The 27970-nt window shown below is 37.7% G+C and overlaps 2 protein-coding genes across 3 annotated transcripts; both read left to right on the plus strand.

Annotated features, from left to right (window-relative positions):
- On the plus strand, nucleotides 1-27500 carry LOC110930997 (40S ribosomal protein S15-4). Of its 2 annotated transcripts, none has more exons than XM_022174388.2 (4): nucleotides 1-130; nucleotides 210-358; nucleotides 427-484; nucleotides 27237-27500. In XM_022174388.2, exons 1-4 carry the CDS (start codon nucleotides 128-130, stop codon nucleotides 27483-27485), a joined length of 459 nt encoding a protein of 152 aa, XP_022030080.1. In that variant the 5' UTR covers nucleotides 1-127; the 3' UTR covers nucleotides 27486-27500. The 2 variants fall into 2 exon arrangements, with proteins under 2 accessions (XP_022030080.1, XP_022030078.1); XM_022174386.2 differs by lacking the exon at nucleotides 27237-27500 and adding an exon at nucleotides 2332-2787.
- Nucleotides 5059-5870, plus strand: LOC110930998 (40S ribosomal protein S15-4). Its single transcript, XM_022174389.2, has 3 exons — nucleotides 5059-5416; nucleotides 5498-5646; nucleotides 5717-5870. Exons 1-3 carry the CDS (start codon nucleotides 5414-5416, stop codon nucleotides 5811-5813), a joined length of 249 nt encoding a protein of 82 aa, XP_022030081.1. The 5' UTR covers nucleotides 5059-5413; the 3' UTR covers nucleotides 5814-5870.
- Nucleotides 27501-27970: the final 470 nt, after the last annotated feature.

Below are 27970 nucleotides of genomic sequence, written 5' to 3' on the forward strand. Positions count from 1 at the left end.
AACAACCAACTGTGATCCAAACCCAAAGCCCTCCTACTACACAAGGAATCGATCTTCCATCAAAACCCAAACGATAGATCGTCCTGAAACCCTAGCCTCTGTTCCTAAACAACAACCAAACCACACTATGGTTGATCTAATTTCTTTTCTCTGTTTGAATTTGTTTGTTTTATTGTTATGAATCTGAGCGTAATGTTATGTTGTTGCAGGCGGAAGTTGAAGTTGACGTTGCGGCAGCCGGAGCACCGAAGAAGAGGACGTTTAAGAAGTTCTCGTTCAGAGGAGTGGATTTGGATGCTCTGCTTGATATGTCTACTGATGAGCTTGTTAAGCTCTTCACTGCTCGTGCTCGCAGAAGGTTTGTTATTCTTTTTAGTGAAATTGTTTTGGATTTGTTTTTTTTTAATTGAGTTTGTGGATTGATAGGTTTCAGAGAGGTTTGAAGAGGAAACCTATGGCTTTGATTAAGAAGCTTCGCAAAGCTGTATGTTTCTTTTATTATTTTACGTTGGAATTGTGTGTATATTACTGTCATTTATATGTTTTGCCAGATATTATTATCATCCTCAACTAGGTTACAAATAGGAAATATTAAATAGTTACTAGTTTGTAGTGAAGCTTTAGGAATTATAAAATGATATTTTGAGTTAACTTATAGATAGGGATGGGTAAACCCGACACTTTTGGGACTAGTTTTTTTGTGGGTTTGGGATTCAATGACATGCTCGTTTACCTGACCCGATTACCGATAAAGTGTACCCGATTGTATACCCGATATAATTTCTTTAATATATTTAAGTATGTATATATATACGATACATTCATTTTTTATACATATAGGTATTTTATTCCGTATACATTTTAGTTATTTGATTTATTGTTATAGTAATAATAATACTAAATGTAACTGATTAGTAGTTTACCTGATGGATTTTTTTAAATTAACGGGTATACCCGATACCCAATGGGTATATACCCGCTAGAAACCTGACGTGTTTGGGGTTGGGATTAACTAAACCCGACCCATTGCCATCCATGCTTATAGAATATGAATGGGCGAAATGGGAGAAGCGGGAAAACTACACTTGGGCTCGCATAATTGTGACATGTGACGCATCCGATCTCTTATTTATTAGATATAACTTCGTTTTAGATTATATACAATATACAATTTCGGGAACATTTTTTCATTGGCAAATTAAAGTTTGAAAAATGATTTATTTATGCTTATCTTCCTTAAGCGGTACACAAAATCGGATTATGTGGGCAAGTTAATTAGTAGTGGATTTTGTAAGCTATTGGTTTACCCTGAAAAACTTAGCATTGAATATCATCTATGTTGTCAAAAGCTCTTTAGATGCTCAGGCACAGCCCAGCGCACTAACTGGGCTGCGCCTAGGGCTGCAAACGAACTGAACTTTCAGCGAACAGTTCATGAACCGTTCGGCGGGAAGTTCGTTTGTGTTCGTTCATTTAATAAATGAACGAACACGAACAAAAAATTTCGTTCGTTTAGTTAAATGAACGAACATGAACAAAGGCCGTGTTCGTTCATTTGTGTTCGTGAACGTTCAGTAACGTGTTCGTTTGTGTATAGGAATATATATATTATTTAATTACCCAACTTATATTATATTATATTTTATGGCCTAACTTATATTTTATTGGTTATTTGTTAGATATTTCATTATCACGTAAGGTCCACCAAATGTTTTATTGGTTATATGTTAAGCTACTCAAGTTTGGATAATTAGCTTGGTATACTTTGGGTGGATCTACTTAGTGTTTTTTTGATATGATCATCTTCGAAAGTAAATATATGTTCGTTTGTGTTTGTTTATGTTCATTAACGTTTGTTTGTGTTCGTTGCGTCCGTGTGCGTTCATGAACGTTCGTTTGTGTTCGGTACCTAAATTAACAAACGAACACAAACGAACACGAACAAGTTCATTTCCTTAACAAACGAACACGAACAAAAAATCTCGTTCGGTAAGTGTTCGTGAACACATGAAATCCTTAACAAACGAACACGAACAAGGCCGTGTTCGTGTTCGTTCGGTTCGTTTGCAGCCCTAGCTGCGCCCTTAAATGTGAGCTTTCAGCCGCTGCTTCAGGGCATTTTCCAGCCAAAATGGTGAAAAAAAATCCCTGTATAATGCTGGAATCAACCTAAAACATGTATAAAACTCTTAAAAATGGTGTTTCATAAATGATTTGATTTTTTTTTATTGTTTAATTCAAACACCTTTTTTCATATAATGTTATTCTTGTTTGATTGTAAACTGATGTTTTTATGCTGTAAATTCTGAAACTCAAATGAAATTTGGATAGAAACGCGAGGCACCAGCTGGTGAGAAGCCAGAGCTTGTGAAGACTCACTTGAGAAACATGATCATCGTTCCAGAAATGATCGGGAGCGTTGTGGGTGTCTACAATGGCAAGACTTTTAACCAGATCGAAATCAAGCCTGAGATGATCGGTCACTATCTTGCGGAATTTTCTATTTCATATAAGCCTGTCAAGCACGGTAGACCCGGTATTGGTGCCACCCACTCTTCCAGGTTTATTCCATTGAAGTGAGGCTATGATTTTTCTCTTTTAACTGTGTTCCGAATGTTAAATGTTTTTGTTCGCTTTTTTTTTTAAATTGCTTGTTATACCTTCTTTCAGTGTTTTTAAGTTTATGTTCTGTTATAACTTCTCAAGTTCCGGTGGATCCCAACATTCGGACCGACCGCTCTTATAGCAAGACTGAAACACATTAGATCTTTTTAGTTTTTTGCTTCATCGTGGTATGTCTGAAAGTGTATAAACAGTAGTGAATAATTATTACTCCACAATCGTCATAAAAATTCTTGAATGGTGATGTGAGCCTCTGCCTAAATCCCCGTCATTTGCCATTTGACTAGGGATGGCAATCAAACCTGAACCCGATAGGTAAACCCGAAATCCGACACATTTGGGACGGGTTTGGGGTCGGTTAATCGGGTTTGGGACGGGTTTGGGAATAGTTTTTATTTTTTTCGCGGGTTTGGGACGGGTTTGGGATTTAGTTATATACCCGTTTACCCGATCCAATTACCCGATACAGTGTACCCGTTTACCCGATTGTATACTCGATATACATTCTTTTTATATTATTAATATGTATATATATGATACATCCATTTTTTACACATATAGGTATTCTATTCTGTATACATTGTAGTTATTTGATATATATTTTTATAATAACAATACAAAACCGGTTAGTAGTTATCCGATAGATACCCAATGGGTTTTGAGATGAGTATACCTAACGAGTGATCTTTTTTAATTAACGGGTTTACCCGAAACCCGCGGGTGTATCCGATACCTGATGAGTATTTACCCGATATAAACCCGACGGGTTTTGGGACGGGTTTGGGGCAAGCTTATCTAATCGGGTTTGGGTTTGAGATTACCTAAACCCGTCCCAAACCCGACCCATTGTCATCCCTACATTTGACTTGATGATGATACTTACAAAATCTTACTCAAGTTTATACGGGAACTGTTTTATTTGTTTTTTTTAAGCTTGGTTTTTAACTTGTAATAACACTTGTAATTTTTTTTTTTTTTTGCAAACTTAATGTCTCTTCTTGTAGTCTTCTTGTATCACGTATGTTCCTAGATCACATATTGTATCAGTTATGCTCCTACATCACGTATAAAGATGTTTGAAGGTGCATCTTCTTTGTTGATTGTTCTTTAATGTTATTCTGATTATGTGTAAGGTTGAAAAAGACATCTAATCCATCAGCCACATATACGGCAGTCAGTGTCATCAATTAAAGCAGCCAGTTTGACAATAAGACCACCCGTAGTGGTGAACTTTTTGGGCATTTTTTGGTTCAAAAACGCCCCACAACGGTGTGTTCTCCCCCTCTGGACGTTGTTTAACAAAAAAAGGGCTGGAGCATTTTAAAATCAACGCCAGAGAGAACTTGATTTGGCCAATGACCGTTGGTAACAGTTAGGGCTGTAAACGAGCCGAGTCGAGCCGAGCTCGACCCGGCTCGAGCTCGGCTCGAACTTAATTCGAGCTGGCTCGGCTCGAGCTCGAATTTCAAATCGAGCTGAGATTTGAGGCTCGAGCTCGACTCGATTAAAATTCGAGCTAGCTCGGCTCGACTCGATCTAGCTCGAATTAACAAAGAACCACAAAATTCACTACTTAAAAATCCCTAAAAATGAATCTTTTTATAGACTAAGGGCCATAATTGCAATTATATTTAACCAAATGGCTAAATATGCAAGTATAAATAGATAACTCACTTTGTACATTTTCTTTACTTTCTTTTATAGATGAGATACTCCTTTAGTTTTTATCTCCTGAGCGATGTGGGACCCAAAAATGAAGGATGTAAACCTTATCGAGCTGGCTCACGAGCTCGCGAGCCGAGCCAGGCCAAGCTCGAGCTCGGCTCGTTTACAAACCGAGCCGAGCCGAGCTGGCTCGTTTACAACCGAGCCGCTTTCGAGCCGAGCTCTTTTCGAACTTTTTTCGAGCGAGTTTCGAGCGAGCTGCGAGCCACGAGTTTTTTGAACACCCCTAGTAACAGTCATGATTACAACGCCTATATTCGTTTTTTTTATTTAACTTTTATATAAATGCTATCACCCTCATCCATTTTATACAAACCACAATAAAAAAAAATCTTTCACCCACAACTTCAAATATCAAATTTTTTTTATACAACTTTCACCCATTTTATAAAAAATGGATTCCCCACCTCCTCGTCGTCCATTGCAAATTATTACTACAAATTTTTTTTAGCGGATGAGGGTAACTCCACCAATGAGGAGGTCGAGCAAGAGGCGGTTACGAGTGCGTGCGAATTAACAACTCGTTATATGAAACATTGTAGCCAGCCTTAACAGAAAACTTAAGAGCATTTATTTAGAACAATACTACATAACCCTACTATCATTTGATTCAACACCTTCATACACATTAATTAATTATTAATATTAAACTATATATCAGAGCAAGCTAAAGCTCTCCACCGCAATGTTAGGAAAAAACTATGAAAATGCCCTTCATAACAAAGGATTGCAAACCTTCACTAGTGGGTCCGAAAAGAAAACAGGATGAGTAAACTTCTTGGTTTTAATTTGGTGTGAACCAGCTGGGTCGTGATTCAACACGAAAACTGAGATAACAAATCAAATACTTTCTTTATTACTGACAGGCCCAACAATACACCATTGGTGAATTCATAATTCGTAAGGCACCATTTGCATAAGCCCAACTACAATAAAAACTAACACCAGGCCCAACAATACTTGTCCAAACCCTAAGCCCTCTTTATATAAGAAACAAACAAACCCTAGCTAGCCTTCTTATTTGTTTCAGATCAGCAGCAACATCAGTTTCTTCAACAAATCTACAATGGTAATCCTATTCCCGTTACAATGTATCGATTTCTTTACACCAATTCAATCTAATCCTTATTATCATCTTCTGTTGTTGCAGGCGGATGTTGAAGTTGATGTTGCGGCAGCCGGAGCACCGAAGAAGAGAATGTTTAAGAAGTTTTCGTTCAGAGGAGTGGATTTGGATGCTCTGCTTGATATGTCTACTGATGAGCTTGTCAAGCTTTTCACTGCTCGTGCTCGCAGAAGGTTTGTTTTCAATTTTGTAAAATGATTGTTAATTTAAATTTATTTAATTATCTATTTTGTGGTTTTATAGGTTTCAGAGAGGTTTGAATAGGAAGCCTATGGCTTTGATCAAGAAGCTCCGCAAAGCTGTATGTTTCCTTTACTATTTTACAATGAAGTTATTTTAATTATCTATTTTGTTACTAATTAGTAATAACCACCCCCGCGTTGCGGCAAGGGCATGTATAAATTCTTTCGTAACACATCAATTGTAGCAACTCCAATTCTTTCGTAACATATCAATTGTAGCAACTCTAATCAATTAGGCCATAGAACACACTATTTTACATGTATCTGTAAAAAAGACTTTAAACCCTAAAACCAATCAATGAAAAGTATAGAGAAGTAAATTTAATAAGATTGTCTGCATATTTGCAATGCATTTAACAATTAGCTATATTCAATGAATTCAACGGCTAGATTGTTGTTTGTCTTCCACCGTATAATATAATCCACTCCAATTCACTTGCTAAATCTAAAAGTAAATTTGGATCAAGATATAATGATCCATCCTTGGTTGGTCACCACCGAAGATTGAAGTGGTGTGGACCTGGATTGTGTTGTGTATCGTTTGATTAGATTTTGTGGAAGTCCACTCAACATTCTTAGTTCAATGCTCTGAAGGATAAATTATCATTGAAGTATTTTTTTTTCAATGCATTGAGAACCAATTTTTCCTTTTCAATTCATTGAGAAACTCCTACATTTGCAACTATATTTTTTATTTATGCGAAATCATCATCAAATTATCTTGATTTTCTCAAATCACCGCCACTCGTGATTGCCACCACCACCCTCTCACGAATTTCGGTGAACCGCTTCATTCACCGGCAACTCCTCTTTTGCTATCATACGCTGTTTCCGATGACGTCAACCCATTATTATCATTCACCTTTTGATGTGCACCCGTTTAAATACACCCATTTAATAAACGCCATACCTAACCATCTAAATCTATACTAATTGTTTTATAGAAAGGTTCAAAGAAACATGTAAAACTACTCATAATTCTATACATTTGATAATTTAATAACCAATTATCTACTTATTTATAACAATACAGTTTACTTGCAAATAAGATTTGAGTTCAACCAAACGGCATTTTTAGTACCATTCGACTTGAAGCGAATCGGTTACCAATATTCTACCTTTTATTTTTATTTTTAAGTGCAATAATTTGTTTAAAAAAACCTCACTCAACCCCACCGGGTACGGTGGTTCTTGGATCTATAGAGTCCTATTTCCATAAAAATATATAAAAGTTCTATATACCCAAAAAAAAAAACAAACAGCAAATCACTGTTATAATTGAGTAAATGTGCAAGCAAGATCTTAACAAAATACAATACCAAATGATCAATCTTGTAACAAAATATAATACCAAAAGAGGGGAAAGGAAAATCATGAAAGTAGTCATAACTCATAAGGGTAAGCATCAAATACAAACCACCGTGGTTGAAAACACATATTCATCTAAAGATGATTTTTTTATAAAGATGAAACCCTTATGATTGACTGCCAGTGGGTTTACAAAGGTTGAAAATTTAAGATAAAATTTCAAGATTCACATAAATCTTGAATCTTGAAGTGGTTTACGGAGGTTCTCCTGCGTTGACGCCGGCAGAGAAGCGGCGGTGGGTGGTGGCAGATAGTGTAAAACGCAGAAGAAAGAGGTGGCGCCACCATCGGTGGTGGCCGGTTCCGACAGCAAGTCGCTGGAAAACCCTCAATACCACCACCTACTCTCTACTATGTCTATCTCCCACACCATCACTCCCACTGCCTTAACACCCCAACCGCCATCACCACAACCATAACCACCGCCATGCACCAGCGGTTAATGTACCTTTATAACATGGTGCCACTGTGGTGATGGCTAAGAAATGGTGTGTAAAACGGTGGTGACTTTTTGGAAAGAGAAAGAGCATATAGTGTTGGAAAGAAAAGTGTGAAAATAATAATGGATGTCAGGTTTTAAACAAATACAACCATCACAATAATACCAGTCCATGGTTTTGTATAAACCACCATACAATACTTAAAGCATTAGGTACAACTATGAATGCAACAATATCTTGCAAATTGATATTATATAAATATGCTTTAGATTATATACAATCACATGATTTTGCCCTGTTACTAATATGTTCTGCATTTTGTTTTATTTGAAACTGTTTATGACTAGTTTTATTGTTTGTGTTATTGTTTGTAATTACAAGATGCGATTTATGTATGAATCGTAGAGGCTATGGCCGAATTGGTGAAGTAGGATTGCTTAGGAACAAACCCTAAGTAGAGATTTATAGTAAAATTGCTATGATTAGGTGTTTGGATGGATTACCACACCTAGCTAAGTGGGTTTTTATAATATGATGATGTTAGAGTCTAACTTGTGATTCGAATCATCATATTGGATAGTAAAGACAAGGTACTTAAACAATTTACAAGTTTGAATACTTGTTCTAAAACCTTCAATTTGCTACTTTTATATATAGAGAGTGAGTGAAGCAGATTGAAGAGAAATCCATTTTAAAAGGAATGTGGATGGATGTGGTTTTCTCACTTGATTCCTCATCTTTATCACTTTTAGAGTTTGAATTGGTTAAGTGGCTGCAAAATTTTTGAATATTTAATTTTCAGTAACTTGAGTATATGAAATGTGACAACCTGTACTTTCAAGAGTCTTATACTAGTTCTTTCAAACTTTATGTTACGTTGCATTCTAGTGTGCGTGATTGGAATGAATGTTTTAATTTGGATGTTTTAATATGTTTAATGAATGTGTAAACTGTTATGCGTTGGATGATGCTTTGTGTTGTGAACTTGGTCGCATAACATTCTTCGGGCCGCACACCCTTTTGTTGTTGTGGACTAGTCCACGGCCCAAATGAAACCCGAGAACTCGGTTCGGCCCAAACTTAGAGAATACACACATGATTTGTGTGTAGATCCCTATCATTACCATAATACTAGACATAATTACAAACCCTAGCTCTTATTCTCTCTCAATCGACCCGACGGCAGCCCCTCTCTTCTTCCATTCGAAGCTTTCTCATCCTACACGTCACTGATTCATCCTACGTTACGGTTAGTGTTCTATCTTGGTTGTTTGTTAAGATTTGGTACATGATAATTGTGTTTGTATGTGTGTTCTTGCTTGATTTGTGGAATAATAGTATGTTAGCGAAAAATCTTGATAACTGTTGGAATGGATTAGGATATAATCGGTGATCATTATTATGAATGAATGGATTTGTGGGTTGGTGAATCGGAAAGAACTAGGGTCGCACGATGGATAGGATTTATTGTAACCTTCATGTTAATTGACATAGTTTTAGTAACGATTATGTCATAGTCACGGGTTATGTTAATTTATGAACATGTTGATTATTATGATCATGGTGATCTTGGTAATTGTTGTTAGTTGGCAAAGGAATGTTTAGTGTTCATGCAAATCTTTGGAAAGTTATGTATAGAAACAGTTCTTGATTATCCATGATTGATTGTGTAACTGAATCCCATTATGGCTGAATACATAACCGACCGCACACACACTCGTGGTGGAGTAGCACAGTGCATTGGGTCACATTCCGGGATGGACTGAATGGTGTTGGGCATGGGATTCATCTGGTCGCACACTTGGTTGGGCCACGGATCAGGATTGGGTCGCACACTAGTAGTGCTGGATCGCACACCCACTTGAATGGGCCGAGAGGTTGTAACACCTTGAAAATTCATGTCCAATATTGTATCGACACGTGTCATGGACTTAAAACGTGTAAAGGATTGAATTAGAGGGACTAAAGTTGACAAACAGGGAATCTATGTGTGTAAAAGGATTCAAATGGTCAACAATGAATAAATATGTCTTTCAATAACCCTACATGATGTTTGTACCCTTAAACGAATAAATCATGGATCATACGAAGCTAATTGTGAAAGAAAGTGAGGAATTACAAACTACAAGGGCTAAATGTGTCAACATGTTTAAACTATACCTCTGAGTGATCTTTTAGCGGACCCGAAGCTTTGTAATGATAAATTATACTCACAAGAATGTGTGATAAAAATTTCACGAGGTTTCGATAAAGTATGAGAAAGTTATGACAATATTCGTATACGAGGGGTTAAAAGCGTCAACGTTGAAATTTAAGACTTTTCGGTAAACGTATGAGTAACCGGGGACTAAACATAGTTGGTTTATAACTTGGAGTCCTTAAAAGTCAAGTTTGGGGGGTTAAAAGTGCAAGAAATGAGCTTAAAACCATGTTTGGAAGGACCAGGGGCTAAATTGTAAATAGTTGAAACTTGTGAAATCTGACCTGCGCCTCAATCCAGCCGCGTAAGCCATCTATGGAACCTTACGCGGGCCGCCTAAGGTGCCCAGATGTAGAAAAACTGCACAGGTGTCTGTTTCAGCAAGTTAAGGCCTAGGGACACTTGTAATCATCTGGAAACAATCCTAGACTTGTTTGGCATGATCTTGATGATCCAAGAAACCTATATAAGGCCATGAAGTTGTAATCTTCAATTGCTCATTCACTTACAACTTCACAACTCACTTCTTGGAGGTTCCTGGAGCTCAAGCATCTTTCCTAGTGATCATTAGTTGTGCTTAGGACTATTGTAAGTATGCTTAACCTCCTTTAATTCAGTTTTGCTTAGTTTATTAGCGTTTAGTCAAACCGTCGTAATTAAGGTTTGACTTCGTCATTAATCTTAATTGCTCCAGTCAAATTTCACTATGAAAGTACCTATGAGTTGGTAATTATGTGGGCATTAAACCCCTAAAAGGTCACCCTCTGATTCCCACTCTAATTAGGTCAATTGTCGAGTCAAACTTGATTATAAAAAGTCAACAGAAAGCTAATTTTCAAATAAATGCATAATTAGCAATGTAGAAGCTATGAAACCTGTTTTGACATTAATATAACTTGGTAATTAATGTAAGAACATGTCTAAACATGTTCAACTCGACAACTTTTAGTTTAAGCTCGGTTCGGGACCGAAAGTCGCATAGTTTGACTTATGCTTTAACTTTCAGTTCTGATCCGTTTGAGCATGATTTAGGAATGCCTTAGAGCTTTATTAGGACCAAGTTACCTATAAGTATAACCCTCTGAGATCATACAACTTGGTTCATTAGTTATCCGATTCATATGCATGATTCCGTTAAATGCTTAAATGTTGACTATTATGCCCTTTTGACCTTAAAATATGATTTTTGACAAAGTGAAAGAATAGAAACCTTCACTACTGATTTATAAACTTGTCCCTAAAATTTGACATCAGTTTGAGGTCTAGATTAGGAGTTATGCCCATTAGCGTAATTAAGAAGCTTTTTAGTGAATAAACCGCATAATTAGCATATAGCCTATCTAAACTCAATTTTTGATATCAAACTTTTTACCCGCTGATGTTATATAATATTTTGGGATTTTTGAAGATTTTTATTTATTTTTAGGCTGAGCATAACATAGAGTTCTAAGCTTATTTCGGTAATTGCCGGTTTTGCCCTTTTGGGCTATAAAATGAGTTTTACAAATCCTTTTGACCCCAAACCTTTTTCTACTGATCTAATATGATAAATAAAGTATCTTGAGCCTTCTGGAATAATAAAATTTTTTGCTTTCCTTTGAAAACCCGGAAATGGCTCCAAATCGCCTTTTTAAGCGTTTTTAACGCGTAGTATGTATTAAAACCATTTTATAAGTATAAGGTTTGATGCTTCTGATATTTTTAGTAAATATTTACATTCTAACAGTAAACAAAGGTCTTAAGCTCAGATTTCCGATTTTGACCTTTTAGGCTTATGTGAAATTACCAAAATGCCCTTAAGATGCATAGTTTGGTTATAAAGGATAGATTTCACATATAAGTTATAACCTATTGATATAACTTAGTAAATTAAGTATAATCACTGATTATATCAGACCTGTAACTCAGTTTGGTATTTAAAACCTTTTATAATTTTTAAAATGACCAAAATGCCCTTATGAGGCGTAATTTGAGTTTAAATTCATTTTGGGCATAATAGAAGATATCCTACTGATGTCACAACATATTTAAGGCATATTAACTTGTTGAACATGTTCATGACTCTTATGGTTACCCGTTACGCATGTTTCGCGTTCGGATCGGCTTATGTAACTAGTTTGCATATATTAGCCGAAACGGGTCAAACCATATCGTTTTTGTCTCAAAATCCAGAATGTGATTAAGTTACCCATATTAAACAAGTATTCAAGCTTGTCGGGTCAAAACCACATTCTAAACCGGTCTTCGCTTTATCATGCGTTTGAGCCGTGTCTTCCTTTTGAAAACTAACCGGTCTAAGTCTAAGCTTAATTAAAGACCCGTTAGGATTCTAATAGGTTATTAAAAACCTTCGTTCCAGATTAGGAGCCCAGTAAAAGCTACGTGCACTTGCTGTATTTGATTTATACTTTGCTCAGGTAAATACCCTTAACTTATTTTCCCTATACGGGCTTGGGATACGGTACTATAAAAGTACCGCTTGGTCGGGTTTGTGTAGTCATTAAATCGGATTGTGATTGATGTATTTGCATGACCCATTTGATATGTATTATTTGGTGTATGGCCCTTGGGGGTTAAATGACCATGTCCCGGATATCCTTGGCATCATTCAAAGAAATGGCCACGACCTAAGCACGGGGTGTAGGCGTACACCTGACAGATGCATTATGTAAAAACTGGTATCCCACTATAAGGAATCGACCTTGTGGGCATTATACCTGTGGCGTGTCAGTTAACTTAAGTCCGGCCCTACAAACCGGCCCTAATGGACGACAAATGAGTAAAACTGTATACAAGATTATTTTGAATAATTGTCCCAAGTTATAAAATATTTTTGCCGAAGTGCATTCAAATCAATTTTTAAACTCTTTTCAAAATGAGTCAGTTAAGTTGTATTTACCAGTGCAAACTGACGTATTTTCCAAAAAGGCTAAGTGCAGGTACTAGACGAAATAGGTTGGCTACTCCAGGCATCATTACTCAAGTCTCGCAAGCTTTAGATGTCAAAGTCTGTTGAACAATTTTCCTTTTTATTTCGATCCGTCTGTGGATCTGTTTCGTCTGTTTTGTGATACTTAAACATTACAATTTATTCAGTTGAAATAAATCTATATCTTTTGCTTCCGCTGTGCATTTATATGTTGTGTTGTTTGACTATGATGATATCAATTACGTCACGATACTCCCCACCGGTGACACGTGGAAAATAGGGGTGTGACAGGTTGGTATCAGAGCCAACACTGAGTAAATTAAACACTAGCCTTTTTATGTTTAATCTCAGTTACACAATTGCACATTCTTGAGTCTAGACAAGAACTTAGGACTAATCCTAATTTGTTTTGTTTTTTTTATTTGCTTCCTTTCTTATTTTCCTGATTTGCCCTTGCATGGGTAAATCATTTCGGTTAGAAGTCCCGTTTAGGGCAACCATGCACTTGTTTAAAATTTTAAAGGAATGGTTAGATTTAAAAACATTCCTATTGTAAGATCTACCATTGTGATAAAATGGCAAAATCTAAAAAGGACAAGACCTAGCTCAAGTGTCGTTCTAAGACAGGGCCAAGATGGTAGTTCCTCAATTAGATTCAGATCCTTGTTAACATCTCAATTTAGGATTGCTCTGCGTTTAATATTAAAAGAATCTTAAAGGTAAAACTTAGCCTAAATGTCGTTGCAGACATGGTCAAGATGGTAAAACCTAGCCTAATTGTCATTGCAGACATGGTCAAGATGGTAAAACCTAGCGTAATTGTCATTTGCAGACATGGCCAAGATAGTACAACCTATTCAAAAGATTCAAAACCTTGTTAACATCAGAAAGCATATTAATATGCTTGACAAAGTGTGATTCGATAAAATCACATAAGTCATTATTAAAATGGGTTATTCTAAATTCCCTTATTTATATAATCATCCCTTAAGGATGACGTGCCCACGGGCTATAATTAACGTCCTCTGGGACTAAAGACAGTGGTAGCCTACAACTCCCTGTCTAGAAAAGGTAATGAACTTTGATTCAAACCTTACATACCCCGATTCTGTAAGAATCCTGGTTTATAAATTAAACTTGTCTACGTGACTAGGCCTTTTGTGCTATTATTTATAATTTAGGGTTATGATAAAAATTCTGAATAATTAACTAAAATGGGTATTATAAACCATGGTTAATAAATCGTCTAAAACGATGAAAACTGTATAAACTTCTATATAAACCTTGCCCTTGTTTTCTTTTATGTAGCAATTAAAGCTACATGGCTAGGTCGGAGGAAGTGAACAGTCATCCCCTGGAAAACCACGATGATGATGATAGGGTTAATATAACCAAAGGAGAGCTCCGTAACCTGATTAATACAGCTGTATCTAAAGCTGTAGAGGAGCAATTCAAGGAATATAGTGGAACTCATAGTAGAACCTCTTCGGTACCCCACTCTAAATCTGTTCCTAAAACCCATTCGGAAGCTCATAGCAAGATACCCTCCAAGAAGGATGGGCCTAAGAAAGAGGATTTTGAACATTCCTCAAACCAACACAGTGTTCCACGTAAGAGAATAGTGTTCGATGATGAGCCACGTGCCAAGTCTTGTACTTATAAGTACTTTGTTTCCTGCAAACCCCGGGATTTCACTGGGGAGAAAGGAGCAATTGATTGTATGACCTGGTTAGATGAAATGGACACTGTTGTTGATATCAACGGTTGTGCTGAAAGGGATATGGTGAAGTATGTATCCCAATCGTTCAAAGGAGAGGCACTGGCATGGTGGAAATCTCTCATTCAAGCTGTTGGGAAGATCCCGCTCTACAATATGTCATGGGAGCAGTTTGTTGTTCTCATTAAGGAGAATTATTGTCCACAGCATGAAGTGGAAAGGATTGAATCAGACTTCCTATCGTTGGTCATGAGGAACCTAGATTGCCAAGCTTTTCTTACAAGTTTTAACACCATGTCTAGGCTGGTTCCTTACCTGGTGACACCAGAACCCAAAAGGATTGCTCGCTTCATTGGGGGTTTAGCCCCAGAAATCAAAGCCAGTGTTAAGGCTTCAAGACCTGCTACTTTTAGATCAGCAGCTGATCTATCTCTATCCCTCACCTTAGATGCGGTCAGACTAAGATCGCTCAAGAACTCTGAAGAGAGTAAGAGGAAGCGTGAGGAGGATAACTCACGAGGGTCAGAGAAGAAGCATAAGGGAAACAATGAATCCAGGAAGTTTGGGTCTGGAAAGAATAGTCAGCGAACTGAAGAAAAGCCAAAATGCACAACTTGCCAAAAACGCCACTTTGGAAAGTGCAGGCTTGAGACCAAGTCTCAATCAGGACCACCTGCATGTGGGTTGTGCAAGTCTAAAGAGCACAAGACTGTTGACTGTAAGAGGATTAAAGATGCTACCTGCTACGGCTGTAACGAGAAAGGGCACATTAAGACTAACTGCCCTAAATACGCCAAGAAACCTGAGGAAGCCAAGAAGACCAATGCTAGGGTCTTCCAAATGAACGCGCAGGAGGCAATTCTGGACGACAATGTGATCACTGGTACTTTCCTCATAAATGACGTATATGCTAGAGTACTGTTTGATTATGGCGCTGATAAGTCGTTCATAGATAACAAGTTTTGTAAGTTGCTGAATTTACCTGTTAAAACCTTAAATGTGAAATATGAGGTGGAGTTAGCCGATGGAACCTTAGAAACCGCCTCAACCATGTTAGATGGATGTGTTATATCTTTTAGGAACCACTCTTTTCCTCTGTCCTTGCTTCCCTTGAAGTTAGCCGGATTTGATATAGTATTGGGCATGGATTGGTTATCGCATAACCAAGCCCAGATCATCTGCAACAAGAAGCAAGTGGTGATTAAGATTCCGTCTGGTGAGTCACTTACCATTCAAGGAGATACCCAACATGGATTGCCTGAGCAAGTGTCTATGCTCAAGGCATCTAGATGTTTGAAGAAGGGTTGTGTTATTTATATGGCACAAGTAACGGTCGACAAGCAGAAGCCCAAGATTGAAGATATTCCAGTCATCTCTGAATACCCTGAAGTCTTTCCTGAAGAACTACCTGGTTTACCACCAGATAGGCAAGTAGAATTCAGAATTGATATCATCCCCGGAGCAGCACCTGTTGCTAGAGTGCCTTATAGGTTGGCACCAATAGAAATGAAGGAATTGAGGACGCAGCTAGACGATTTGCTAGCCAAAGGTTTTATTAGACCTAGTTCGTCTCCATGGGGAGCGCCAATTTTGTTCGTCAATAAGAAGGATGGATCAATGCGTCTATGCATTGATTATCGTGAGCTTAATAAGGTTACTATCAAGAATAGGTATCCTTTGCCCAGGATCGACGATCTGCTCGATCAGCTACAAGGGGCAAGCTACTTCTCTAAGATTGATTTAAGGTCAGGCTATCATCAATTGAAGGTTAAATATGAAGACGTACACAAGACCGCGTTTAGGACTCGCTATGGTCATTATGAGTTCTTAGTGATGCCTTTTGGGCTCACTAACGCACCTGCCGCATTCATGGATCTCATGAATCGTGTATGCAAGCCTTATTTGGATAAATTTGTCATCGTCTTCATCGATGACATTCTCATCTACTCAAAGAGTCAAGCGGACCACGAGAAGCATCTTCGTTGTATTCTGAAACTACTTCAGCAGGAAAAGCTCTATGCCAAATTTTCAAAGTGTGAATTTTGGCTTCGCGAAGTCCAATTCCTTGGACATATTGTTAGTGAGCGTGGTATCCAAGTGGATCCCGCTAAGGTTGAAGCTGTCATGAATTGGCAAGAGCCAAAGACGCCTATAGAGATTCGTAGTTTCCTAGGTTTGGCTGGATACTATAGGCGATTTATTGAAAATTTTTCAAGGATTGCTGCGCCCTTAACTTCGTTGACACGTAAGAATATTAAGTTTGATTGGGGCCTTAAGCAGTAGGAATCCTTTGACATTCTTAAACAAAGGTTGAGCAATGCACCTGTGTTGACATTGCCTGATGGAATAGAGGAGTTTGTAGTATATTGTGATGCATCACACATCGGGATGGGGTGTGTGCTTATGCAGAAAGGCAAGGTTATTGCCTATGCTTCACGTCAGTTGAAGGTGCACGAAAGGAATTACACCACCCATGACTTGGAGCTGGGTGCCGTTGTATTTGCACTGAAGCTTTGGAGGCATTATTTGTATGGAACTAAGTGTGTGATCTATTCTGATCACAAGAGCCTTCAACATTTGTTTAATCAGAAGGAATTGAATATGAGGCAGCGACGATGGATGGAAACCTTAAATGATTATGATTGTGAAATAAGATACCATCCAGGCAAGGCAAACGTGGTTGCTGATGCCTTAACCAGGAAGGAAAGGGTAAAGCCCATAAGAATCAATGCCAAGAGCATTGAGATAAAGAATAATTTGAATAAAAGATTGTTAGCTGCGCAGAAGGAAGTTGTGTTAGAAGCTAACTATCCTGATGAGAAGCTAGGAGTAACTGAGGAGCAGTTATCCTATGGTAAGGACGGAATTCTAAGGTTAAATGGACGAATATGGGTTCCTGTTTATGGAGGACTTCGGGATGTTATCCTCCAGGAAGCCCACAGTTCCAAATATTCCGTTCATCCTGGAGCTGATAAGATGTACCAGGATTTAAAGGCAAATTATTGGTGGATAGGCTTGAAGAAGTCTATAGCTGCCTATGTGGCTAAATGCTTGACGTGCGCTCAAGTTAAAGCTGAACATCAGAAGCCGTCAGGTTTACTACAACAGCCTGAAATTCCCACCTGGAAATGGGAAATGGTGACGATGGATTTCATCACCAAGGTGCCAAAGACTAAGAAAGGAAAAGATACTATTTGGGTGATAGTAGATAGACTGACTAAGTCAGCACATTTCCTACCCATTAAGGAAACTTACAGTTCTGACATGTTAGCCCAGTTGTATGTTGATAAGATTGTATCTCTGCATGGAGTACCAGTGGCTATTATATCTGACAGAGATACCAGATACACGTCACATTTTTGGAAAAGTTTCCAATAGTCTTTGGGCACGCATTTAATTTTAGTACGGCTTACCATCCTCAGACGGATGGGCAGAGTGAGCGTACTATCCAAACCCTGGAAGACATGATGCGTGCGTGTGTGATTGATCTAGGTGGTAGTTGGGATAAGCACCTGCCACTGATCGAGTTCTCCTATAATAATAGCTACCATACGAGCATTCAGGCTGCACCTTTTGAGGCGTTATATGGTAGAAAGTGCAGAACGCCTATTTGTTGGGCAGAAGTAGGAGAAACTCAATTATCAGGACCTGACATAGTCTTTGAAACGACGGACAAGATTGTCCAGATTTGTGATCGCCTAAAAGCAGCCAGGGATAGGCAGAAGAGTTATGCTGATAAAAGGCGAAAACCTTTGAAGTTGGAGGTTGGAGATAAGGTTCTGCTTAAAGTATCACCCTGGAAAAGGGTAATGCGATTTGGCAAGAAAGGCAAGTTAAGCCCGAGGTATATAGGACCATTCGAGATCATCGAATGTGTAAGAACAGTGGCTTATAAGTTAACTTACCTGAAGAGCTCAGTGGTATTCACAATGTGTTCCACGTCTGCAATCTGAAGAAATGTCTAGCTGATGAATCACTAGTCATACCACACGCAGATGTGCATATAGATGAGAGCTTGAAATTTGTGGAAAAACCTGTATCGATTGAGGATCGGCAGGTAAAGAAGCTTCGAAGGATGTATGTACCTATTGTAAAGGTCAAATGGGATGCCCGTAGAGGTCCCGAATACACGTGGGAGTTAGAGTCCATATTGTCGTCCCACCAGGGGTCGTAATATGGGTCTAAGGGGTTTGGTGCAGGTACCCTAGGTATTTTTTCCGGATTGAAATCATGTATTTCTACTTGGTTTTCAGAGTTTTCTATCTCCATTGGTTGGTCAGGAACTGGTGGTTGTGGTTGGGTGCTAATATTTGCTCCAGGTTAGGGTCAGCTACAGTGGTTGCTAAGATGTGGATATTGGCTATTCCCCTATTGAGCATGTCCTGGGCATAGGCATCGGTTTCTCTTTTGCCTGCTGCTAGTGCTCTATGTTCTTATAACTTTTTTCATACGCTTTCTACGCTCGTGTGCTCCCCTACTGAACCATCTCTTCGTTTTCTGAGGAAATGGCTCTTCAGATTGAGCCTTAAATACGGATATTCCTTCTTCCGTATCAGCAGAGTACCCCGAGAGGGCAGGCTGAGAAGAGGCACCTTCGCTGCTAGGCGAACCAGACAGTTGACGGAACGCGTCAGATGGTCCTTGGTCGCTCATACTGTAAACTAACAAATAGTCAAATAACACATAACAAGAAAATACAATTATGCACGTATTTCCGTAATTTATTTCCTAACAGATTGAATTTTGGTGTCAGCAGAACACTTCTGTGGCTGAATCAGTGGCTTAGCTCTGATACCACCTTCTATCGCAACCCCCGCCCCCTAACAGTCCCGGGAAGGGGCGGTCGCGGCAAGTTCTGGTGGTATCTGTATTTTCTCCATTTTGGCAGCGGAATTTTCATCAGGATCATAGTTAGGAAATATTTTATCAGAGTAAAATACCACATTTTCATAATATTAAACACATGTGGTAAAACCCAAGTTTTCAGTACACATATTTTCATTGGAATAAATCCTATTTTTATTTAATAAAAACATCTACTTCTTTTAGGTAACTTTATTGCCACTTTTCCAAGCCTTCAGTGCTGTCCAGCTGGCTTCTATTTGGCTTTTATATTTTGTTACCTGAAACGCGATTAAAAACATTTTGTCAGTGGGAAATACTGGTGAGTGAATCCCAGTTCAATCAAGTTTTAATAAAAACCATTGTACAGTATTGAGGGCGGTCGCGCAATTACATTTGTTTCCAAGTCATATCAATTAACACCCACGGTACTGTCGTTCCGACTTATGGTCATGTTACTTCTCGCAAGGCAGTAACAAATTTTGTATACAAAACCCCAAATTTACCGACGATAATTGTATCCTTACAAATACTCAATAACTGCTTAATATATAATTAATTAAGTGAGGTTTTGTAAAAAACACTTAATAAAAAGGAGATTACACACAAAAAGGAGTATATAAAAAGAGGATTACTCACATTGCTGTCTTAGATTATCCTTTAGGGTTTCCTAGTGACAATCTATAAATTACACAAATGCACACGTGTTAGTATAATAACCCATTTTAACATTAGTAATACCCTCCCCGAGATGGCATTCCAACGACTACGTCGGGCAGAACCACGACAGCCGTTACGGAACCTTAGATCAATCGGGCAGAGTGTCACACCCCGATTTCCACGTGTCTCACCGGTGGGCCCGGTGAGGGATTACCGTGACGTAGTTGGCAACAATATAGTCAAACCACACAATATATGAATGCAGAGCGGAAGCATAAAGATAAATATATTTCAACCATCGTTTGTAATATCAATGTGTTACGGATAGTCGAAATGTATCCACAGGGGATCAGATAAAATATAAGTGTTGTTCAACAGACATAGACATCTTAAGCTTGCGAGACTCTTTATTGATGCTAAGGAGAAATATCCAGCCAATTACGCTTAGAACCTGCATTTAATCTTTTTAGGGAAAATACGTCAGTTTACACTGGTAAATACATTCAACCGACACTTTTGTAAAATGTTTAATAAAATTGATTTGAATGCACAAGGCACAAACTCTTTATAACTTGGGATAATTTATGATTAAATCTTGTAAAAGAATTACATGTCACTATGCGTTCGGTCGCCCGGGTCGTGCCGGGTTAAAGGTTAATAGACACGCCACTAAGCATAAAGCCGTGGCGGGAAAACCAACGGTTATACCTTTAATAATATAGACACATTACGGGTGTACGCCTACACCCGTGTGTCGGGGTCGTGGCCATTTCGTAAAATGATGCCAAGGATATCCGGGACATGGTCATTAAGCTCCCAAAGGCGTAAAGCCAACAAAACAAGTTTTTAAACGGGTCACATTGATAATACCCAACTACTAATGAGTTGGGGTCAATTGCCCGACCAAGCGGTATTTTAAATACCGTAACCCAAGCCCGTATAATGGAAAATAAGTTAAAAGTATTTACCTGAGCAAGTATAAATCCTTAATAAACAATGCAAGTTTCTTTTACTGGTCTCCTATTCTGGAACGAAGGTTTAAATCAACCTATTAGAATCCTAACGGGTCTTTAATTTAGCCTTAGCTTAGACCGGTCAGTTTTAAAGGATATTTACGGTTTAATCGCGTGAAAGGCGAAAACCGGGAATGGAATGGAATGCGATTCAGACCCGACAAGTTTAAAGACTTGTTTTATATGGGTAATATAATCACACTCTGGATTTTGAGGTCAAAACAGTAAGGTTTGACCCGTTTCGGCTAGTTTATGTAAACTAGTTACATAAGCCGAACCGTGCACGCAAAAGGCGTAACGGGTAACCGTAAGAGTCCTACACAAATTTCCTAAGTCAATATGCTTTAAAGAAGTTGTGGTATCAGTAGGATACCTTCCATAATGCCCGTAACGAGTTTTAAACCAATATGTGCCCCGTAGGGGTATTTCGGTCATTTTAAGACTCATAAAAGAGGTTTCTGAGTTCTACAGGAAATCTGAGTTTTCCGATCAGTTTATAAAGTCCAAAATACTCTATTTATTATTTAAAATCAGTAGCAACTGGAATCGGGTCAAAATACTTTGTAGAACTCAAGTTATGTTCGAAAAGGGTATATTTGGTATTTACCGAACCGATGCCATAACCGTAGGTTATGAGCAGGTTAAAAATCATTAAAAATCTTTAAAAATCTCCAAATATTATTTTACATCAGTGGGTAAAAGGGTTGGTGCCGAAATCTGGGTTTAGATAGGCGTTATGCTAATTGCGCCATTTAATTACTAAAGTTTTCGTAAATGCGCTATTTAGCATAACTCCCATTCTAGACCTCGGATTGACGTGAAATTTTAGGGACATGCTTAGAAATCAGTAACTAAGATTATTGTCCTTTCACATGTCCAAAATTCTCGTTTTAAAGTGAAAAGGGCGTTACGGTCAACTTTTAAGCATTTAACGGAAACGTGTTAAAGACTTGGACAAACAACGAACCGGTCACAGAGGGTTATACCATCATGTAACCTGGTCCTAAGAGAGTCCTAACGCATATCTAAATCATACCATAACGGGTCAGAACTGAAGTCAAAGCAAAAGTCAAAGTTTTGCGACTTTCGGTTCCGAACCGGGTCAAAACAGTAAATGGTCGGATTAAACAAGCTTAGACCGGTTAATATACTTATTATCATGTTATATGAGTGTTAAAACAGATTACACGCCATCTACATTACTGATTATGCTTAAAATCGCAAAATAACATTCTGTTGACTTTTTCTAAGCAAGTTTGACTCGACATTCGGACTAGTTAGAGTGGGAATCAGAGGGTGCCCTTTTAGGGGTTTAATGCCCACATGATTACCAACATATAACTACTTTTGATTCGACAAACCACTGGACCATTTGTGATTTATCGCCAAGTCAACCGTTAATTACGACGGATTGACTTTTAGGCTAAAACTAAGCAAGAACTAAGCCACAAAGGGTTAGGCATACTTACAGAAGCTTGGTGCATGACCAGAGATGTTAGAAGAATTCTCTTGAGCTCCAGAAGTGGTCAAGAAAGCAAGTTTGAGGTGTGTTTCAATTGTGTGCATTACATTGCCTTTTATAGTGAAAAATGGAGCATAAGATCATCACAACTAAGTCTATCATTGCTCATGGATGATCAGCAGCTGTCCCTGAGTGTTGGGGGACATGTAGGGGGCGCCCATGCTTCAATTAATGCATCCAAGGTCGGTTACAAGCTCAAACAGTGAATCTGTGATGTTTTCTGCATCTGGCACCTTGACGCGGCCCGCATTAAGGATCAGGCAACTTGTACGCAGGCCGCCTGAATCCTTATGTCAGACACCGGATCTTTATATGGCGCGCGGCCCGCATTAGCTCACTCGTTTCTTTAACGCGGCCCGCCTGAGGCTTGATTTCCGAGATTTTCAAATCTTTTGTCATGATTAGCCTGACCTTTCGGTTTTGAAGGGGTAACTTTGCGGTTTGGACCTCGATTATTTACGAATAAGGGCCTTGTGACTTTTACCCGCGCCGTTAAGTCCCCGGTTAGTTTAATTAGTATTCGAAAAGCCTTATCTTTCATTGTTGACGCTTCTAACCCCTTGCATACGGAATTGATCATAACTTTCTCGTTTTAAAACGGAACTTCGCGAAGCTTATATCTTATATTCTAGTGAGCGTAATTTACTGTTACAAAGCCTCGGGTATGTTAAAGGGTCACTCAGAGGTATCACTTAAACATGTTGACACAATTAACCCCTGTAGTTTGTAATCTCTCACTTCCTTCCGCATTTCTTTCCGTACGATCCATGATTTATCCGTTTGAAGGTACGAGCATCATTTAGGGTTACTGTACAGTGTATTTATCCCTCGTTGACATTTTTAACCCTCGAATTTACATACTTTCCATGTTTGTCAACTTTAGTCCTTTATTCAGTATTTAATACCACGTGCAAACTCAAGACACGTGTCAATACATTATTGGACGCAAAATTTCGAGGTGTTACACAGAGTATCTAATACGTATCCAGGGGTTTTGATACTTACAACGGAGCATAACCTCGTTATTTAGGGGGGTATTAGACCCGAGTATAATGTATACTATTCAGAATTGAGAGAGCGATTTCGAATTTGAGCGACGGAAACTGAAGGCCCCGAGCTCCCATTATATAGGTGCTGATTTTGGGTTTTTCGCGGCCCGCGTAAAACGAGACCAGGGCCTACGTGGCCCGCGTAGTAGGTGGCCTAGGTCGTAGGTGATCCGGGTCACTTAGTAGGTTTAACACGCGTTGCCACGTGTCACCACCGGGTGAGGTCGCGTTTATCGATCGCTCGCGGCCCGCGTAAGACGTAGCCTAAGGCTACGCGGCCCGCGACAAGGTGAATTTTCTTGTTTTTATTTTATTTTAAATGCTAGATCACATTTTGGGCTTGGTTTTCACATACAGGGTGTATTTTAAGACATACTGGGATATTTTAAAATATATTGGGGTGTCGAAAATATTTCGTGGGTGTTGGTTTAATTTAGGTTTGTTATAGTTGTGACAAAAGAAACTTGTGTATTAAAAACAAAAAAAAAAGATTATTACAGACACACACCTGGTGTGTGCGTGGAACAAACATGGGAAGAAGAAAAAGGGGAGCTAACCCTAGTTCTTCAAGAATCTTCAAATTGAAGGGTCATTTGGGGCTTGATTTCATGAATGAACATGAATTAATGACCACCAAGTCAAGGTGATCGTAAGGTATGTCGAATTTTTGACATTGATGAAGTTGTGAAAATTGATTAACTTTACAAGATGCGATTTATGTATGAATCGTTGAGGCTATGGCCGAATTGGTGAAGTAGGATTGCTTAGGAACAAACCCTAAGTATAGATTTATAGTAAAATTGCTATGATTAGGTGTTTGGATGGATTATCACACCTAGCTAAGTGGGTTTTTATAATATGATGATGTTAGAGTCTAACTTGTGATTAGAATCATCATATTGGATAGTAAAGGCAAGGTACTTAAACAATTTACAAGTTTGAGTACTTGTTCTAAAACCTGCAATTTGCTACTGTTATATATAACGAGTGAGTGAAGCAGATTGAAGAGAGATCCATTTTAAAAGGAATGTGGATGGATGTGGTTTTCTCACTTGATTCCTCATCTTTATCAGTATTAGAGTTTGAATTGGTTAAGTGGCTTCAAAATTTTTGAATATTTAATTTTCAGTAAACTTGAGTATATGAAATCTAAAATTTGCACATTGATGCCTATTTTAGACTAGATTTTTGCCAAGCACATTCTACATGAGTGAGAATTTTGAACTGGTAAAGGTTTTGATTTTATCATAAACTCATTTGTGGGTGACACACAATTTACTATTTTAGACTAGATTTTTACCAAGCACATTCTACACGAGTGAGAATTTTGAACTAGTAAAAAAAGCAACAGGTTTTGATTTTATCATAAACTCATTTGTGGGTGACACACAATTTACTAAAAGAAATCTAACAATTCAAGAACCACAAAACCTCTTTAAAAAAAATAAAACCCAGAAAGCAAATCGAATACAAAACAAACAGAAATTATACATCTAGCTTTGTTGATACGGCCAGAAACCTGTAAACACACATAATATCTTTGTAGTTTTTCATTATATGCAAACTTAAATGTCTCCTCTTGGAGTTCTTGTATTACTTATGCTCCTACATCACATATAAAGATAAAGATGTTTAAAGGGCATCTTTAAGATGTTAAAAGTTAAGTCACTTGTATCACTAACCCATTCGTATTGTTGAGATGCTTATTTAATTGCGTCGTGTTTTTTAACCGGTTAATCATGCAAAAGGTTTCGTTTTGTGTAATTAATCATGTTCGTGTTATCAATGTTTAAAATGACAGATTTAGTTAAACCTCATGTCTGCGTCCAATAGTTGTGTTAAACTTTTAATGTCAATTATGACCCAATTAACATAACACGACACATTTTGACAGCTTTGGTTCATAGCCATAATTTATAATTTTAACTATTTATAGTTTATCAAAGATAGACATATTTTGGTTATACTTAATTAACATGGTCATAATTGGTAAACATAGTCATACTTTGTCAACCAATGTTAAAGATAACCCTAAAATGTTAAACATACTAACATAGTCTTAATTAAACTGGATTTTCCAAAGTCTGGTGAGCAGTTGGTTTTCCAATTGAAAAACAACATTGTTGAACTAAGACCAACTATACTAAAAAAATAAAACCAGGCCCAACTACACTAAAAAATAAAACCAGGCCCAACAATACTTGCCCAAACCCTAAGCCCTCTTTATATACAACAATACCCAAACAAACAAACCGTAGCCTTCTTATTTCTTTCAGATCAGCAGCAGCAGCAGTAATTTCTTCAACAACTCTACAATGGTAATCCTATTCCCCGTTGCAATGCTATCGATTTCTTTCCACCAATTCAATCTAATCCTTATCATCTTCTGTTGTTGTTGTTGCAGGCGGATGTTGAAGTTGACGTTGTGGCAGCCGGAGCACCGAAGAAGAGAACGTTTAAGAAGTTTTCATTCAGAGGAGTGGATTTGGATGCTCTGCTTGATATGTCTACTGATGAGCTTGTCAAGCTCTTCACTACTCGTGCTCGCAGAAGGTTTGTTTTCATTTGAATCGATTTGTTTTTTAATTGAATTTGTGGTTTGATAGGTTTTAGAGAGGTTTGAAGAGGAAGCCTATGGCTTTGATCAAGAAGCTCCGCAAAGCTGTATGTTTCCTTTACTATTTTACGATGAAGTTACTTTAATTATCTATTATGTTGCTAATATGTTTTAGATTATATACAATCACATGATTATGCTTTGTTACTAATATGTTCTGCATTTTGTTTTATTTGAAACTGTTTACGACTAGTTTTATTGTTTGTAATTACTATAGGAAACGTTCCTTGTTTACAAGTTTAAGTTAGAAATTTGATTTGATTTTGTTTATTTTCTATTTGTTGAGATATGCATAAATTCTTTTAGTGTGACAAAAACAATTGTTAATTTTTAGGTTATTAGGTTTTTGGCTTTGAAAGTTGTGATATATTGGTCATTTCGGTCCCCTAGTAAAATATCGGTGTCGATATTGACCGAGATAACCGATGTATCATCGATATTTGACCACTGTAACCGATATATATCATTGAATTATTAGTGTTAAATTGCAATATACATAAATTCTCCATTATACTAAAATTACTGATATCTCACCGAGATTAACTAAATCTCAGTTATTGGTCCTTGACCGATATCTGATATTTTACCGCATTAATTACATACACATCGGCTTTTAATGATCTGAATTGGCTAAGTTGTTTTCTGTTGTTTTTGTTTTATTTAAACACTTTGTGTAATGTTTCTTCTTTGATTGAAAACTTGTGTTTTTTGGTAGAAGACTGCAAATATTTGTATTCTCAACAATCATGTTTATAGTTGCTGAAAATGTTATCTTGAAAATTAGAATTGAATTATAAAGTTCTAAATTGTTTAGGTAGTTTTGTTGTATTCTGTTTGTTTTAAACAACTTGTTTCGTCTATTGGGTTTTTTGTTAAAATCCATTACTAAGTTTCTTTAAAGCATTTCGGCAACTGTTAACATGAAAAGTTTGCTTTGTTTGTGAACATTCATGTTAACGGTTGCTGAATTGTGAAGTATTGATTTCTAATGTTTTGAATAGTTTTTTTGTAGTTTTATATTTTCTGTTTAATTTAAACTTCTGTATCTATCTCATGTTTTTTGTTTGATTCAAACTTGTGTTCTTTGTTCTTCAAGACTGCAAATATTTGTGTTGATGGCATTTATTTTTACTATCTTTGAAATGTAAATGTTTATTTAAACAGAAATGTGAGGCACCAGCCGGTGAGAAGCCAGAGCTAGTGAAGACTCACTTGAGGAACAGGATCATTGTTCCAGAAATGATCGGGAGTGTTGTGGGTGTTTACAACGGAAAGACATTCAACCATATTGAAATCAAGCCATTAATGATTTGCCACTACCTTGCTGAATTCTCTATTTCATACAGGCCTGTGAAGCACGGTAGACCCGGTATTGGTGCTACCCACTCCTCCAGGTTTATTCCATTTAAGTGAGATCTTTTTTTGGACAAGTCTGTCTATGTTAACCATGTTTGGTACCAAAGACTAATTATTTTTGTTCTCTAAATCTGTTAGTTTGTTCTCATTTCACAAATTTAAGACATGTTTTTAAGGATCTTTTTTCAAACTGTTTGTGATACCCTGTTTTAGTATTTAAGTTATTTTTTATCTGCTTCAGTCTATTAAGTTCCAGTTTATGGATGTCAACAATTTTTGAGGTTAGCGTGAACAACAACCTTTGCTTCACTATTCTCGTTGTCAAATGATTATGCTAGCATTTTATAGTTTGTTCTACAGCTCTTTTTGAAAGATGGATGGTTTCTGCAGTTCATTAGAATATGCACTGAAGATCTGTAAGGTCTTAACTATAAGCCGGGTTGGGGTATGTGTCTTGAAAGATTTTCGAATGCAAAGATTTACACACGGTCATCCTCCAAGCCAGGTGGGGGGGTATCTACATAACCTCATACGGGACCCTA

This window comes from Helianthus annuus, chromosome 3 (assembly GCF_002127325.2).
Source record: "Helianthus annuus cultivar XRQ/B chromosome 3, HanXRQr2.0-SUNRISE, whole genome shotgun sequence".
Taxonomy (NCBI): domain Eukaryota; kingdom Viridiplantae; phylum Streptophyta; class Magnoliopsida; order Asterales; family Asteraceae; genus Helianthus; species Helianthus annuus.